General features: G+C 35.6%; 1 protein-coding gene across 1 annotated transcript in view; it reads right to left on the reverse strand.

The window, feature by feature from the left end:
• Positions 1 to 17,761, reverse strand: part of DMXL2 (Dmx like 2) — a 148,755-nt gene that overhangs the window by 50,051 nt on the left and 80,943 nt on the right. The window contains exons 14-19 of the mRNA XM_036838187.1: positions 17,380 to 17,469; positions 14,881 to 14,998; positions 10,199 to 10,318; positions 6,718 to 6,945; positions 3,163 to 4,839; positions 59 to 169 (exon numbers count right to left, since the gene is read on the reverse strand). Coding sequence (XP_036694082.1) covers positions 59 to 169; positions 3,163 to 4,839; positions 6,718 to 6,945; positions 10,199 to 10,318; positions 14,881 to 14,998; positions 17,380 to 17,469 — 2,344 coding nt within the window. The remainder of the gene's footprint in view (positions 1 to 58; positions 170 to 3,162; positions 4,840 to 6,717; positions 6,946 to 10,198; positions 10,319 to 14,880; positions 14,999 to 17,379; positions 17,470 to 17,761) is intronic.

Consider the following 17,761-nt stretch of genomic DNA (forward strand, 5'->3'; position numbering starts at 1 on the left):
ATGAATATACTAACCACTTCAGTACGAAATAAAAGTTGCACGAAGGTTCAAACAATACCTTGATGAAGTAGCTGTACTCGGTATAAAGGAGGCAGTGATGTCAAAAGGCAAGTGTGCAAGCGCATAGCTAGTAAGTACCGCAAACCACACTCATCTAATGTGTCTCTTCCTGCAAAGAGGAAATATGTTTAAGGAAAAAGGAATGCAACAAATCACAAACGAGTAAAAAGTTAGAAAATAAACATTAAATTTAATAATAATAATTTACACAAAATATATATTTTTTTGAGTGTATTCCTTTCTGAACACTTCAATACCTTTATTTATACCGCTTTACAAAAAGCGTATTTATATAATAAAACTGCCAAATGAAAAATAATTGGGAAAAATATAAGTACCTATTAGTACAGGTAATAATAGTACTTAGAGCTACTCATAATAAATGAAAAGGAAAGAAATCTTGAAATCCAATAAAAAATATATTAGCTATAGTAAGTTAGGTATAATTTTTTAAAATACTTCCTGTGCAAATTCAGATGAGATTTAAAAACAGGAATTACATAATAAAGTAAAATTATTTATTATATGATTAAATAGGTAATATTTTCCAGGTTGGTTAGCTCCAATGAAATTCAGAAGATTCATTATTCAAAGATTTCAAATTTGACCCCCAGGTTAGTGTTACCAAGTTAAGGCTGAACTCTAACCTTGATTCCACAAATTTACTCTTAGTCAAAAGTTGAGCAGAGGTATGAAAGCGTGGCAAGTTTACTCAAAATTATAGCCATTGTTGGATAAAAGAAACAGAAAAATACTAACAGCGCCTAGCCTGGTAACTGCCACTTAGGAAGTACTCAAGAGTATTGAATCAAATATTTTCTTGAAGAAAATAAAACGTTTTAAATTGTCAAAGTTCCACCTCTACTTCCCATCAGCTATATTTAGTCATCCACTCACTCATGTATTCATTCAACAAAGTAAGCATCCGCTACATTGAAGGCACAGTTTAGGTACTGGGGGTTTGGCAGGGAATAAGGCAAAGTCCCCACTCTCAGGGTGCTTACAACTTAGGAGACAGAGACAAACAATAAAGAAGTAATGTGTCTAGTGGAAATTAACGCTATTGAGAGAAATAAAGCAGGACTGAGAGAAAGGGAGTGCTGGGGTAAGAGGGTTCTATTTGATATAATGAGGCCAGGGAAGAACTTTCCAATAAGATGACATTTCAGCAGAAATCTGAGGAGGTTAAGGGAATGAGGCACGCCTAAATCTGGAAGACAAGTATTCTGTGCAGAGGAAACAGTATGCGCAAAGACTCTGAGACAGGAATGTGCCTAGTGTGTTTGTGGGACAGCAAGGAAGACAATGCAGTAGAATGGAAGTGAGCACAGATCACAAAGAGCCTTGTAGATCACTGAAGGATTTGGCTTTTTGTTCTAAAGTGAGATGGGAAGCCACAGTGTTTGTTGAGCAGAGGAGAGATTTAATGTGATTTTGTTTTAAAATAATCACTAGTTCCTATGCAAAGAACAGACTAGGGTAACAAGAACGGAACAGTTTAGTAGGAGACTTTGTCAATAATTAGGCAGGATGTGACGTGACTTGGACCAGAGTGGTAACAGGAGAGGTGATGAGAAATGACTGGAGTCTCCATACAGTAGAACTAATAGCATTCGCCAAAGGACTGGATTAGGGCAGGAGAGAAAGCAGAGTCAGGAATACCTCTAAATTGTCTTACTTAAACAAATGGAAGAATTCATTTACTTAGAATCCATTTACTGAGATGGCAACTATTTAATCTCTGAGCTTCAGTTTCCTACCTGTGAAATGGAGACATTCATTCCTGCCTTATCTACCTAATGAAAATCCGCTGTGACCAGGAGGAACCATTTTTATATTGCCTAACTAAGGATACAGTTTTGTATCCGAAAATTTAAACTATTTTTCATGGATTATGATGTATCTATTTTCTTAATGTCTCAAGTAAAAACTCTAACATATATTAAGTTTGCAACAAAGGCTTAAGGCTGTTCTGGGGAGAATCTTGCTCAACTGCACACAACCTCAAAATGATTCAAATTTTTTTTAATTAATATGGTTAGAAAATAACTCATAGGCAAAATCCTCTAAAGGTCACTAGTTATTTTAATCTACAGAAAACCTTGGAGATATATTATAAAGGCATAAACCTATATGAAGAGATATATTCCAGGTAGCTTTGAGGAACAGTCTTTTTCCCTCAAACTTGGAAATCTTGTGAAATAATTAAAAGAGTATAGGCTTGGAGGCAATGATTTACCCACATCTGAACCCCAGTTCTGCCATTTACTACCTATGTGATCTTATGTGTCACTTAATCTCCCTAAGGATCAGTGTCTTCATCTATAAAATTAAGTATAATAGTAGCTACCTACTAGAAGACTGTTGTAATAATTAAATACAATAAAGTACATGAAGCACCTGGCACATAGCAATTGTTCACTCCTCCACAATATTTACTGAAAGAATGAATGATCAATCATTTTCGGTTTCCTTTGCTAATGTCATCATTTAGAATCAACACCATTACCTTCAACTATCTGCATAAAAAAGAATGAAATCTAGTTTCAGGAGGCAGCCAAAATTTTTCCGGTTACAGAATGAATTAAGCAAGACACATGTTACATTAAAATGTATGAAAACCTCTTTCTCAAGAGACTTTTTGGAGAAAATTAGGTAATTATAAAAATTATTTATACCTAGAAATGCGAAGATGAACAAGTTGAGCCCAGGAGGTCCTTACAAGCCTGGTGGTTCAATAGTAAAATTAACAAATGGGCCATTATTATCACTAAAATTAAAATTAAAATAAACCATAGGAATCAATCTGTTCAGAAAAACAAAAGACTATATGTCCAAAATGATATGAAGGTTTCAGGGTAAAAATTCATGTAAGGATGCACACAGATATCACAAATACATAAAGTCACATGCACAAGTCATAGCCTACCCCAATCACCTTTCCTTTTACAACTAATCATATTATGTAATAGTAACTATCAACTAGAGAGGTCATTTCCCTGCAAGGTTTAAAGAAAGACTGCAATTTAATATGTGAGTCATTATATAGATAAATACAAACAGTTCTATTAATGATAACTTTATAAATTTTTAGTTATTTACCTGAGTAACTCTTATCTCTGTTTTCATCAAGCTCAGTACTGGTGGTAGCCACTGTATCAGCCAAAGCTACAAGGAACATCTGCTCCAAACGGGTAAGGCCTGGGAGACTTGAGTGCATAAGATGACTTGAAAGTACCCTAGCATGTTCTTGGCCAAAGTAAGCTGGTCCATATTGAGAAAGATTTATTACTTTTGATTTGTTTTCTCTTTTTTCTGGCTCTAAGTCAATATCATCTGTTGTTATATCCTGGATTTGGAACAGCTCTGAATACTGATCCTCTTGTTGACTTTCCGTATGATCTTCATAGCTCCGTGGTATTTTTGTACTTTCTTCTGAAATTCTGTAGGTTGTATCTTGATCGGCAGCAAGCAATGCATATAACGGTAGTGGAGGAATAGAGTCTATCTCAGTATAATCTCGAGTACCATCTTTCCCTATGGTGACTGTATCCTTTGCTGTACTGCCACTTACACTAATGGTTCGAGAAAGATGTCGCTTAGTTCCTTCTCCAGCATCAGCATCTCTAACTATTGCAACTTCTCCTGCAATGCATTTTACCAAATGAGAGAGAATAGCTTTAGCCCTGCGAACTTTCCCTAAATCCATCAATTCTAACAGCTGGGTTGGATGATACTGCGGGAGAGTAGGGGAAAGTACATGTGCAGCCTCAAATAAGCCACCATCCTGAGCTACAGTTGGTGAACAAAAAATATCATCAGCAATAGCTGCTCCCTCAACAATACTTTTTCTTGACAACATATTACATTTAAAGGCAGAATGATCTTGTATTGCTGTCTCTTCTGCATCAGGACCATCAGCGTCAATGTCTCCAAATTTGACAGCATGCTTCCACTGTGCATATACATGCATTTCACAATCCATTCCTACCACCAATATCCCATCTCTTACCCAAGAGAGAGAAACAGGCAGTGAAGGTGTACCATCAACAGAAGACACTAAGTCTATAGATCTAAGAAGAACCCATCTTGACCTAACTCCCTGCTTGATACTTCCACCTAGTGGTAAAGTAATGACAGCTACTCCATCCTTACTATTGATTTGCTCAGTCACAATTCCTGAAAGCCGCCCATACATGAAGATATTAGCACCGACCCCTACTGTGAGAATGTGGGAGCCATCTTCTTTTGATACCCAGTCCAAATGTACTAAATGTTTAATATTCGGAATAAGATATCTATCCTTGCTCAAAAGTGCATCTGATTTGCTGTACACAAAGAGATTACTGTCGACACTGACCCTTGAATCAAGTACACTCCCAACTTTGACCAAATCATCAAGATGAATTGTTTGTTCTAAAACCCATTCTGACCCTCCTGTAGATTCACATTCAAATATGCAAACGTGCATGGAAAATTCTTTAGAAACAAAACCATTGTGATGGATAGGTTGTTTGTAAGCCACTGCAAGGCGACCCGTGTATGAACAGCTAACAGCAACTGGTCTTCCCACAATGCTCACTGTACTGCTGTTATCTTCTCCTTCATCATTCATCAAGGGCCATCTCCTCCAATGATAGGTTTCCTTCTCATCACTTTTACATTGTAGATTGGTTTCCATACTACATTTCCAGAAGCGTACTTTATTGTCAGAACAAGTTGTAACCACTAAATAAGGTGCCAGGCACACTGGATAAATTGAAGAGGAACTCAGGTGGCCTTAAAAAAGAAAAAGCAGATTGTCATAATAATAGAAACACAAAATAATATGCTAATAATCAAATTCTAGAATGTGATTAATCCAAATCCACTATGAGCTTCTTCAGAGTAACTCTGCAGTCCCCTGCTAAACCAAATATTTCATTAAAATAAAACTCAAAAGCAATGAAACAAGTCAATGCTTAATCAATAAACCTGTCACCTGCTGTAATTTATATGTCTTTACCACACATGCCTCACTGGACTTTCATTCTACATCTTTTATCACTTTCATCATAAATACTTAAATAGTCATTAAAATTTGCCTTTCAAATTCCCCTAACTGGCCCTCAGATAATCCAGACACTAGATCTACCTGCACCACAAAATGTTTTCAGTCAGCTAAACAGACACTAGATCTCACCTTCTTCACCAGGTTTAATTCATGCTCTCCTAACACTGAACCAGAACCCTCATATTTATTCCTGACTGCCAAAGACTAACACTTCCCATCTACTGTCAACTATAACATGAGGGGAGGGACTTCCCTGGTGGCGCAGTGGTTGAGAGTCCACCTGCCAATGCAGGGGACACGGGTTCGAGCCCTGGCCCTGGAAGATCCCACATGCCGAGGAGCAACTAAGCCCGTGCGCCACAACTACTGAGCCTGTGCTCTAGAGCCCTCAAGCTACAACTACTGAGCCCACATGCTGCAACTACTAAGACCCGTGCCTAGAGCCCGTGCTCCGCAACAAGATAAGCCACCGCAACGAGAAGCCCGCGCACCACAGCAAAGAGTAGACCCCGCTCGCCACGACTAGAGAAAGCCCGCACGCAGCAACGAAGACCCAACGCAGCCAAAAATAAATAAATTAAATAAATTAATTTTTTAAAAAAACAACTATAAGATGAGGGGTAATAGTGATTAAGATTGGGATCAGAAGGCCTGGATTCAAGTTCCATTCTATCAATACCTTCCTAACAGTGGGAAAGCCACTTAAACATCCGAGCCTGTTCTATCTAAATAATAGGGATCACGTTACTACTTCCCTTGGAGTGTTACTGTCCAACAAGACATTTGAAAGCATTTTACAGAGTCCCTGCAAAATATTATTTATCATTATTAATTCCAATAAACTTATTTGAGTGTATCCTAAACTTCCCAAATACTTTGAAAGATTCAAAAGCTGACCTAAATCTGCACCAGCCACAAAAGCCCAGAGTAAACTCTTAATGTGGACTTTCCAACTCTGATTCCAAACCTGTGTTAGGGATGAGTAAGAGAACCTCATACTCAAAATCATTCCCCAGTAATTAGAATAGTCTTGAACCTCCAATTCTGGTTCCCCAAAAACACTGTTCGAGGAACTCAATTCAAATTCCACAAATGACAGAACATTTTAAAATACAGATGCCAGTCCTGCTCTTTAAACTACTTTACCAACCTTGCTAATGTCAGTATCACTCTAGGCAAACCAAACTCTAATCCTGTATCCTACATTTTTCCCCCAAAGTATCTGCCAACTCTTGGTCAAACATACTTAATAACAGCAATAATGTGGGTGAAAAGCCTTAATTAAAAAAAAAAAAGCTTCAATAATTCACATATGACCAGATTTTTCTTTGCAATTTCACTATCACAGTATTCCTATTTATAGGAAATCACAGCGTAGGCAAGAAACCTTGCATTAAAACGTTCACACTATTTTCTGCCAAGCTGATTACATTTATCACAGGAACTTATTTCTAAAATAGACATGTTTCTAAACAGAGGTATCATTAGTAGAGAACAAATCTTTATTTCAGTGTCAACTCTGCACATATTTCAGAAGAGTTCACCCATTTTATGCACTGAAGATTGCTCTGAGCTACAACTGTCCGGTCTTTAAGTTATGTTACCTGCTGAAGGCGTTGCTCTTATTACTTCAACTCCTACTGGGAGATCAAGAGGTTGGCTATATACCAGTCTAGAACTCAGAATCAGTTTACTAGCAGTTTGAAGGTTGGCAATTGATGAAGAATGTGGCATGGGGCTCATACTAGGAGAGGTTTCTGGAGAAGAGTCTACGTTCTTCTGTCCAGGGACTGAAAGTAGACTCTCTGATGAAACACCTTCTGAAGCTTTAGCTTTGAAAATAAATTATGAAATTATGAAATACATTAGTATCATCACTATATACATGAGCTAGAATAATGTTTTGTGATGATTTAAGAAACATGGTTTCTTAAAAGTGCTCTGGAGACAAGATCAATTTTCAAACTTTTGCTCAGTTACCTTGATAGAATTTTTTTTTTTAACTATTTTACTCTTTCTTAGCATCACCAATTATATCACAGGGATATTGTCAGTGAAGAATCACAACATGTACGATCTAGAAAAAAAACAAGTTCTCTAGCCCAGTGTTCTCAACCTTTAAAACACATCAAAAGCTTGAGGAACTTTTAACATGAAGGTTCTCAGGCCTAACCACAGAAACACTGACTCAGTTGTTTTGGGGTAGATCCCATAAATCTGCATTAATAAGCAGCCAAGGTGTTTCTGAAACAGATGGGTCATAAATCAAACTTTGAGAAATAACAAGTTACTGCCTCACTTAATAGATGAAGAAATTTAAACTTGGAAAGCGTAATGATTTTCCTTAGGTCATAAAATTAGCTAGCGGTAAAGAAGACACTAAAATACCAGCCTACTAACTATCAAGTGCTGAAACAAGATAATAAACAAGATCTCAAGAACATATAAAAGTTCCAAACAAATTTAAGATAGTATTAGTTGAATGGCTTTGTAAGCATATTGACCTTGATCTCTGTCCAAAAAGTTTCCAGCTTTCACATTCAGGTGGAGTGTAAATCTCTAAGCAGATTTAGTTATCTGTGCTTCTGCTACAGGTAAGAGATACTTTGCATCACATTTTTATTTGTATGTCCATCTCCCTCCCCCCATTAGACTATGAATTCATCAAGGGCAAGGATGAGGTCTTATTAGCTTTGTACATCCCGAGTAGCACCAGAATACGGAGAGATAATAATCAATCCCCTTTTGCTTCTGGTGGATTTTAAATATGTCGACCTCTTTTATAATGGCAGACCACTAAATAAGAAATGTGAAAACATTTTTTGTAAAATAGAATAAGATGACAAACTTGAATCAGTAGTCAGAAGACAGAAATACTACTCCTACTCTAAAACTAACAAGATATGTTGCCTTAAGCAAGGTACTTCATCATCTCTAGCTATTTTCTCACCTGCAAAATAAGGCTGAATTGAATCATTTCTCTTTCTACAAACCAGGCAATTTTCTAATAATGTATATATCTCACGCAAAGAAAGAAAATAAGAGCAGGGGAAAAAAGCAAAAGAGAGGCTTTAAAGCCAGAAGACCTAATTTTGAAACTTAGTCTGTGACAAACTAGATGTGTCATTTGGTCAAGTTACTTAATATTATTCCATTAGTAAACTGAGGGTAACATCTATCTCACATATATAAAGTAACTATATCAGTGCCTGGTACCTAGAAGGTACTCCAAATGTTCCTTCCCCACCTAAATGTAAGTCTATCACTTCACCCTTTGCCAGGATTTTCAACACACTGCTAAATTCACATATCAGCTTTAATGGCAATGTACACCATGTTAAATCTGCTGCACATTTTAGAACCAAAATATAGATGCTTTATGTCAAAGCTAAAGATAGCATACGATTTGTTTGCTTCTATTGTAATCTTACTGTTTGTGACCTTTTACTGCTGTCACAAACAGAGTAAGCAAGGCAACTCTACACTAGCCCTGACCTGAGGGGAACAGAAGTGGGATACTTCCTTCATAAGCAGGGGGACAGAAGGCATCACATGATTCCTATCCTACCACAAGGATCTGTTACTACCTCTATTAATCTCTTGAGAACCATTCCTGGCTCTGTGCCCAACTCTAGAAAATACTATATTCTCCGGTGGGTTAAGAATTCTCTTCCCGGAGGGTATTATGCTAAGTGAAATAAGTCAGATGGAGAAAGACAAATACTGCATGGTTTCACTCATATGTGGAATCGTTTTTAAAAGTAGTAAGTGAACAAACAAAACAAAACAAAGACTAACACATAGATACAGAGAACAGATTGGTGGTTACCAGAGGGGAAATGGGGTGGGGAAGGGCAAAATGGGTAAAGGGAGTCAACTCTATGGTGACAGATGGAAACTATACTTTTGGTGGTGAGCACACTGTAGTGTATACAGAAGTCAAATTAGAATGCTATACACATGAAACTTATATGATTTTATAAACCAATGTTACCTCAATTAAAAAAAATAAAAATAAAATTCTCTTCCTGACAAGCTTTTATCAATAGATCCCTCTACTCTTGCATTCCTGTGGAACAACATGTAACGCCAAGAATTAACTCCAAAGGCTTTGAAAATTTTTTTGGATTCCTCCTACCACAAGAAGATTAGCCTCAACTAGGCACAGGTAAAGGTTCTATTGAATCATTTGGCTTTTCCAGTCCCACTTCATGGCCCAGTTAGAACTGCTATTTACACAGTTTTGTGATAATGTGGATTACAAAGAGAACAAAAGACATATACATTATTATTTCTCTGTATTAAATGTTTGGCATGTATAAAATCATTAAAATTATATAACCATCAGAAATAATAAAATATTTTCAAAACTCTCAAATATCTTGGGTTAATCAGTTTAAAGTAGATTCAGTTTGATATGGCTAACTATGCATTTCTTCATTTAAACAAGTATCTCTCAAAAAGTAAGTTTGTTTTAAAAAGAAAGATTCATAATCAATTTCTGTACTTCATATTACAGATCTTCTAATTTGCTAAGACATCAATATGAATATGTATAGCAAAAGCATGGCTGAAATAATTTTTTTAATCACTGCTGCATTTCCTAATATTCTACAAAACCAGTTCCCCTTTTGAACGTCAGATGCTCAATCACATTTTTCTAAATAGCAAATCTTCTTTTAGTGATGCTAAAGCTAATGTGTATGGTATCAGATGGCAGTGTGTATTCACCAACAAAAGAATACAACATTAATTCTATGGGCAAAACTGATTTATAGAGACATGGTATCTAGAACAGAGTCATAATAGGCATTTAATAAATATTAATTAAAAAATAAATCAATCAAACTTTTTTTTTCAATACGTCTAATGTGCCCGTTGACTGGTTTGTTTTTAGATTAACCTGTTTCATTAATGATTTATGGCCTTGTAATTAAAAGTTTGGCTTATACATACTTCAATTCAGCAACTCAATTTACAGGTCACTGGATCTTCATTTTAAAGAATTAACCAACCTAAAGCATATCCAGTAAAATGAATTTATTTCATATCATCTCTACATAAAACTGTAATATAATTACTTACCTAAACATGCCTGTACAGATTTAAGATGAAGGTGCCACATATGGAGAATAGAGCAATTATTGCTGTCTTTTTCAATTACTACTAGAAAGAACTTTTCTGAAAATGGTGGTGGTCGGTATCCTATTGTTAAAGGAAAAGAATATTTAAGTTAACATGTTTCTATAGGGTTAAGAGAAAGGCATTTTAAACAAAATCTCTTGATATGTATAGAAGTTGGGAGGAAAGGGAAGAATAGATGTATAGAAGCAGTTTTTTTTTTTTTGTGACTATGAGACTAAACTATTTAATTTATTTTTATTTATTTATTTTTGGCTGTGTTGGGTCTTTGTTTCTGTGCGAGGGCTCTCTCCAGTTGTGGCAAGCGGGGGCCACTCGTCATCGCGGTGCGCGGGCCTCTCACTATCGTGGCCTCTCTTGTTGCGGAGCACAAGCTCCAGACACGCAGGCTCAGTAGTTGTGGCTCACGGGCCTAGCTGCTCCGCGGCATGTGGGATCTTCCCAGACCAGGGCTCGAACCCATGCCCCCTGCATTAGCAGGCAGACTCTCAACCACTGCGCCACCAGGGAAGCCCCTAGAAGCAGTTTTATATAACTTTTATGCTAAAAGTTAGGTGGCTATCTAAGACTAACAGGGCTACAACAAAAGTACAAAAGTCAACATGAAGGGATACCTACTGGTCAAAGATGGGACAATTTGAGCATCAAAGAATAAAAATGAATACAATTTATTAAAACACACTGAGTTCATAAGAATACCAAAAGAGAGAGGGCACATAAGAAAAAAAGGAAAGGAAGGACAAGAGGACCAGAAGGACGAACAGAAAGGAAGAGAGAAAGGAAGAGAAAGACACAGAGAGAGAATGCAAGAGCAAGAGAGGGAGAAAAAGAACAGGAGCAAGTCAGCCTCACTGGATGCCCCCTGAAGTAACTGGGGCACTAACTCCTTAATTGGAAAATTGGCAATTAAATGGAAAGAATGAAGTAAACATGTATCCTGCTTTTTCTATATGTAAAATAGCATTTTTTTTAAAAAATTAATAGTCATGGGTGGAGGGTCAATGATGGTGGTACAGGAGAGACTTTTTAGAAATTTTATGCATTTTTTATGAAAAGACATTATTTGTGAACATAATTTTCCCTATTGACAACTGCATTTTTCATATATGAAAACGAGATCTACAAAGGACAACAAAAACTTTCTTTAAAAATGAAAACCTATACATTATATGAAATTATGGGTGTGAAACTTTTGAAAATTGTGAAGCAGTATAGAATTTAAAGACTCTTTCATTTGATAAAAAAGGAAGGAAGGAAGGGAGGGATGGAGGGAGGGAGGAGGGAAGGAAGGAAGGAAGGAAGGAAGGAGAAAAAAGAGAAAAAAAATGAAAACCCATATTGGCAATGAGCACGGCTAAAACTCAAATTGTGGCCTCTAAATACCATGCTCCATTGAAAGGAACAGTTTGGAGGGATGACTCCATTCTTGCAAAGGCTATCTACAAGATAAGCCTGGCATATCTTGCTGTGCCTGAAAGAAAGCAAACTATCAAAAATAATGAGGTTGTGTCAAAAGGACTCAGGACCAACTTGAAAGGGTCTTCACTAGCCTAATACGGGACAATGCAAGCATTAGAATTATGACTGCAAACTGACTGAAATATGCTAAGTACATAAAAATTCATGAGTGATATGAGTATATCTTTGTATGTGTATTATTCTTCAGTAGTTTTTCTAAAATGGGTTCATAATGATTCACAAAATAAAAAGAAAGACAACAACAACAATAAATTCACCCGTAACGACTGGCAGCAACCTGGGCACAAACTCCTTTGAAATCATCAATTAAAGGGAAAGAACTAAGCAAAATCATCAATTAAAGGGAAAGAACTAAGCACTTACTCTCGCTTTCCTAAAAATAACTCTATTTCAAAATAGCCAAAAAGCTGCCATTGATAAGGGAAAGCTTTTCCTTACAAATGCTTTCCAGCTAATAAATAAATGAGAACTGATAAAACTAGAAAATCACACTTGTGCAATCCTTAATGAAATAATTGATTGGAAAGCAACAATATCAATGGAAGAAACCATGGGATAATAGATTGCTGGCAAGTTTTACACTGGTGCCACCAGGTGAATTTTCTGAATCTTAGCATCACTAAAAACAAGACATCCTAACATTATGTTCTTTCTTATGACCTTCTATGATGAACAAAGCAACACCTAGGAAGTTGAACCTGGATCAAATCAAGTCTACAGAGGTAATTTGCACTTTACAGGAAAAATTTTAAATGAAGTAACTGGTCAGAGAAATTCCTATAAAATAACTTTCTCTAAAACAAGTCTGTGGCATGATAAGAGTATAAAGGGGGATTACTTTAGCTTAAAAGACTCTTAAAAAATGAAACACAGTGTGTGGACTCTATATGGATATGGATCCAAACAAATTAAGAACAAATAACCCTGACATTTTTTTGAGACAATTAAATGAAGTAAATATGGACTAGTTATTACAGAATTCTGAGAAATTTTGTTATTTTATCAATGTGATAACAGCACACATGTAAGAAAGTCATTTTTAGAAATGCATAAAGTACACAGGAGCGAAACAACATGATGGCTGAGTTTGCTTTAAAATATTTCAGGAAAAAAGGAAAAGAAAAGAAAATAGGGTAGATAAAGCAGGTGACAAAATCTTAAAATCATCAATCTAAGTTATGGGCATAGGAAGGTTCCTTTAACTACGCACTCTACTTTTGTCTGTAACTGGCATTTTTCTTAATTAAAAGAGTAATTAATTTTTAACTAAAACTTAGAAAATACAAAATACAGCAGGGTCAGGGAAGAGGAGAAATACACATTTCAAGTCCCTTAAGAAAACAGCTATAAAATCAAGAGAAACTTTGTACAAAAACTAAAGGAAAACCAAGAAAAGCATCAGGAAATCTTTCGGCCTGATTTCACAGTGACATAAAGAAATATCTGGGATTGACATATATACACTAATATGTATAAAATAGATAACTAAATGAGAACCTGCTATATAGCCTAAGGAACTCTACTCAGTGCTCTGTGGTGACCTAAATGGGAAGGAAATCCAAAAAAGAGGGGATATATGTATACATATAGCTGATTCACTTCGCTGTACAGCAGAAACTAACACAACATTGTAAAGCAACTATACCCCAACAAAAAGAAAAAAAAAAAAAAGAAGAAGAAATATCAAGGGAATTCCCTGGCGGTCCAGTGGTTAGGACTTGGTGCTTTCACTGCCATGGGCCCAGGTTCGATCCCTGGTTGGGGAACTAAGATCCCACAAGCCAAAAAAAAAAAAAAAAAAAAAAAAAAATATATATATATATATATATATATCTCAAAAGAGGGAAATAAAATAATATTTTTAAATGCAGGTCTTCCAATTAAAAATATTATTTAAAAAATACCAACCTTATATAAGCATTGTTTTCTAGTAGGTTGGCATGTATTCCCTGTCAGAAGTAGCATGATAATTGATAGTTAGATTTGCAGGAAAGCATATAAAAAAGTTTAACCCAAGTAAAGGTGAAATACTATGGAAAAGCACATTTTAAATCTATACAGTACTGTTATGCTATAGTGACAGTGAAATAAAACTGAACGTGACAACTGAATAACTTAGAAAGAAGAAAAGTTCTGATCTATGAAGAAAGATGCATGAAAGGGAAAAAATTATTAGTCTGAGGGGTGAAAAGATGTTTGAGCTAAGCCTCACAGAAGACAGAACTCATTGTGATTTTCCACTAAAGAAAACGAAATTAACGGTACAAATTCAGTAGAAATACCTTCCTTAAATGACTATACATAATTCTGTGATAAAAGCTATACTAAGAAAATTAAATATGTCCTTCTAGATACTTACAATCTGTAACCAAATGAGATAAAGTATCTGGAAACCCTCTGTAAACTAAAAACTATTAATCACAGAAAATGAATTCTTAAAGTAGGACATGTCTTTCCTACCTTCAAACAGAAAGTATTCTACTCAGTATGTTCTATTTTCAAATTTCATTTTCAAATAGAACATGAAAGTTTTATAATTACAAAGTATAACTTCTAAAAGGAATATTTTAAGCTAAATAATAAAGTTTAAATATCATACGGTTTGTTCTTGAAAGGTCTTAGGAGAACTACTTTCTTTCACAAGAAGAAGAAAGAAATACAACCCTTCAGAGAGGAAAACTATGAGATGGTACCTTTAATTCCTGGTATACCATACAACATAATACCTAAGCGTACCTAAGCTTCCTGGTATACCATACAACATAATATCTTCCTCCTATATTTATCAATAATCTTTAGTAAACTTATATTAATTGGCTTCCTTAAGATACCAGAGGGATACTTACTACCAATCAAAATAATTTAATTGTGGAGTTGAACAACTAAAGTTAAGTTTTTAAACAATAAAACTAGGTTTCATAAATAACATTTCTTGGCAAAAGGCTATGTCACCAGAGAACCTGTCTTTCAAAATATAATTTTTACCCTCATGTGTTCTTCACCTACAAAAAAGCATTTCTGATAGAACTGGTGTATTTGCCAAAAATCATGAGTGATGACTTTTGATATAAAGATCCACACTCAATGAAAGTTTGGAGGTTTTCTAAGATTAAGGTATAGAACTCAAGACTATTTTTTAAAAGTACCTTGTGATGGTTGAAAAAATATTTCTGTTTCCTTTTTCTCCATATCTTCCTTATGTGGTTTATATCCTCTAATGAAGTCTTCTTGAAACACATGAAGCAACTGTGTATTTGAGCCACACTACAAATATGAAAAAAGTAAAGTTTTATCTTTGAAATTCTGTATCTTCCACCCACTACCTCCCCAAGAACCCTAATATAAAAGAGAAGAAAAAAATCTCTCTAACAATTTCTATTCTTTATAGAATGACTGATTAGAATGGAAAAAGCAAGAGAAAAAAATCATTAGATAAATTACTTTCAAAGATGCTATAGTCAATAGCAGAACTGTGAAACTCTAGTAAAAACAAATCAACAGGTTTGCACCTCAAAAAAAAAAAAAAAAAAACAGTTAAGTAATCTAGGCCACTCTGAGTTCAAAAATATCAGGTCTCATGACGGGCTGGAGGTGGCCAGGCAGACCATATTAAGCACACTACCACAGGTTCTTTTTCTCATTCTACTTGAGAACCAAAAAAAAAAAAAAAACACAACCAGAAAGGTCCTCAAAGTACTTCCAATAAGTCTGTCTAGTGGGAATTATGAAGGATCCTGTAACAGCCAGTGGGAATGACACATCTCTGAAGAAATGTATTTACATTTAAGTAACTAAGATTTCTAAAAGAATAGATGAAACATCACAGTCAGCTGATGCTACAAAATCATGTCTGGGACCACACAGAGAAGAGTAAAGATAATCACAAATAGCTACTTAGAATCACAAAAGTGAACTGAAATTCAAGGAAAGGCTAAATCCGGACAAAAGCTTATCATGGAAGCAGGTCAAGACAATTTGATGGCTGCCCCACAGATTTCAAGGAAGGCAAGCAGCTATGATAATCTTGGCACTGAATGGATGGGCTATAATCTTAGAGAATAAAGCAAATCAGCCTCCTTTCATAGTATTGATAGAAGGAAATAAAATGACTATGACATTAGGTTGACCCACAAAATTTTTATGAAAGTTATAAGGTATTTTTATGTCTCTCCATACAGAAACATAAAAAAATCCCTTCACATTCATAGCATAAAAGGTCACCTCCCCCAGGGAAGAAGAATAAATGAAAGAAAAGGGAAGGGTGATGCTTTCATGGATACAGAAAGCATACAGCACACTGGAAACAAACATAGAATGATTTATAAGCCTAAGCCATTTATCAGTGCTTGCAGTTTACCAGCCCTTGTGATAAAGATAGCCACAAATGGAAAGGGAAAAATCTTCAGTAAGTATGAAGTAAAAAGCAAATGCTAGGTGAAAGAGGTCTGTAATAATATCCCATGGTACAGAGTAGAGAAGGGGCTACACTGGGGAAATGAATTTAACTCGCAGTTCACTAAAAATTAAGACATTTATGGGTTGAAGCTAATACACTCTTCTCCCATATCCCTATGGAGTGAAAAAAAGGAAATCACAAGTTAAGGGTTTCCTAGGAGGCGTTAGTAATTTGAGTCCGGCAGCCACATTTCTGTTGTCAAGAGCTGATGTGGTAATTTCTCTACATTGGTGAAAATTATTACATTTTCCCCAACAGAATGTGCAAGGCATCATGGAAAAATAATGACATAATACTATATTTGTTTTTAAATATGGTTGGCTCTTTCTTCATTCCCTTGTTTGAAAATAGTTGGTAACTTCCTCATCAAAGTAAACTTTTTTCATATTTGGAATGAATATATTACTCCTCTCCCCTTCAGTCCATAAACATGATCCTGAAGAAACAAACATGAGGGCTATAATGGGATTTACAAACTCCCTGTAGAGGGAAGGGTTCTCCTTCTTTTCTAGGTAGGGGCTAGGAAAGAACAGTGCCTACACAAAAGACCTGTACTTAGAAAGTAAATGCATACTTTGATCCTACTTCTATCTTCATTTTAATGGATCTCATAAAAATATCTAATACTCAGCCTAACAAAGCAAACACTCTTAAAGCTGATGTCACCATCTACTGAGTTGAAATGAGTAACAATATAAAAAGAAAAACCACAAACCGAGCCTCTATGCAGCTGTACTGTATTTTCCTTCATGGCTTCCCTGACTGAATCAAATGACCTTTAAACAGGAAATAAGGCTACAGATACAATTCAACTGGAGACGAAGAATTCGTAAATCATTGGAGATTTTCACTAAGGAAATCAAGAGAAGTTGGCTATATTTAGTATCAAACAAGAGAACTATTCTGAAATGAAATATAGTTGACTCTTGAACTGCACAGGTCCCCTTACATGGGAATTTTTTTCAATAGTAATTATTACAGGACTACTCAGTCTGCAGTTAACTGTATATGCAGATGCAGAACTGAGGATGCAGAAAGCTGACTGTAAGTTATACGTGGATTTTCTATAGTGAGAAGGGTCAGTGTTCCTAACCCCCAAGTTGTTCAAGGTTCAACTGTGTATCTTATGCATATTAAGCACTCTGGGACAAAGTATGTTAGTATCACCAATTCACAAGCATGTTTTTACTTGGTTGGTTATTGCATTGAGTTCAATAATGCAGCCAGGTCGAGCAGTAGACTGTTGGCTCACAATATTAAACACTTCTCCAATAAGTTTCTGTAAAAAAAAAAAAAAGTTAATGATCAACAACATATGAATCTACTGTCAATATGACACAGCATCTCGGACATTAAAGGCCCTTCTAAATATTCACTGACTAACAAATGGCAATTCATACATTCAAAGAAATATTTCAACTTTCTTTACTCATTCTCATTTTAAAAATTAACTAAGGAAAAAAATCTATAGTGTTTACATAAACAGTATATAACTTCAAGGCATCTAGTTCTTTGAACATGTCTTCATTTAGCAACCTCAATGCCCCATGAGAGGTCTGGCTGAGGATCTA

Source organism: Balaenoptera musculus, chromosome 20, assembly GCF_009873245.2.
Source record: "Balaenoptera musculus isolate JJ_BM4_2016_0621 chromosome 20, mBalMus1.pri.v3, whole genome shotgun sequence".
Lineage (NCBI taxonomy): Eukaryota > Metazoa > Chordata > Mammalia > Artiodactyla > Balaenopteridae > Balaenoptera > Balaenoptera musculus.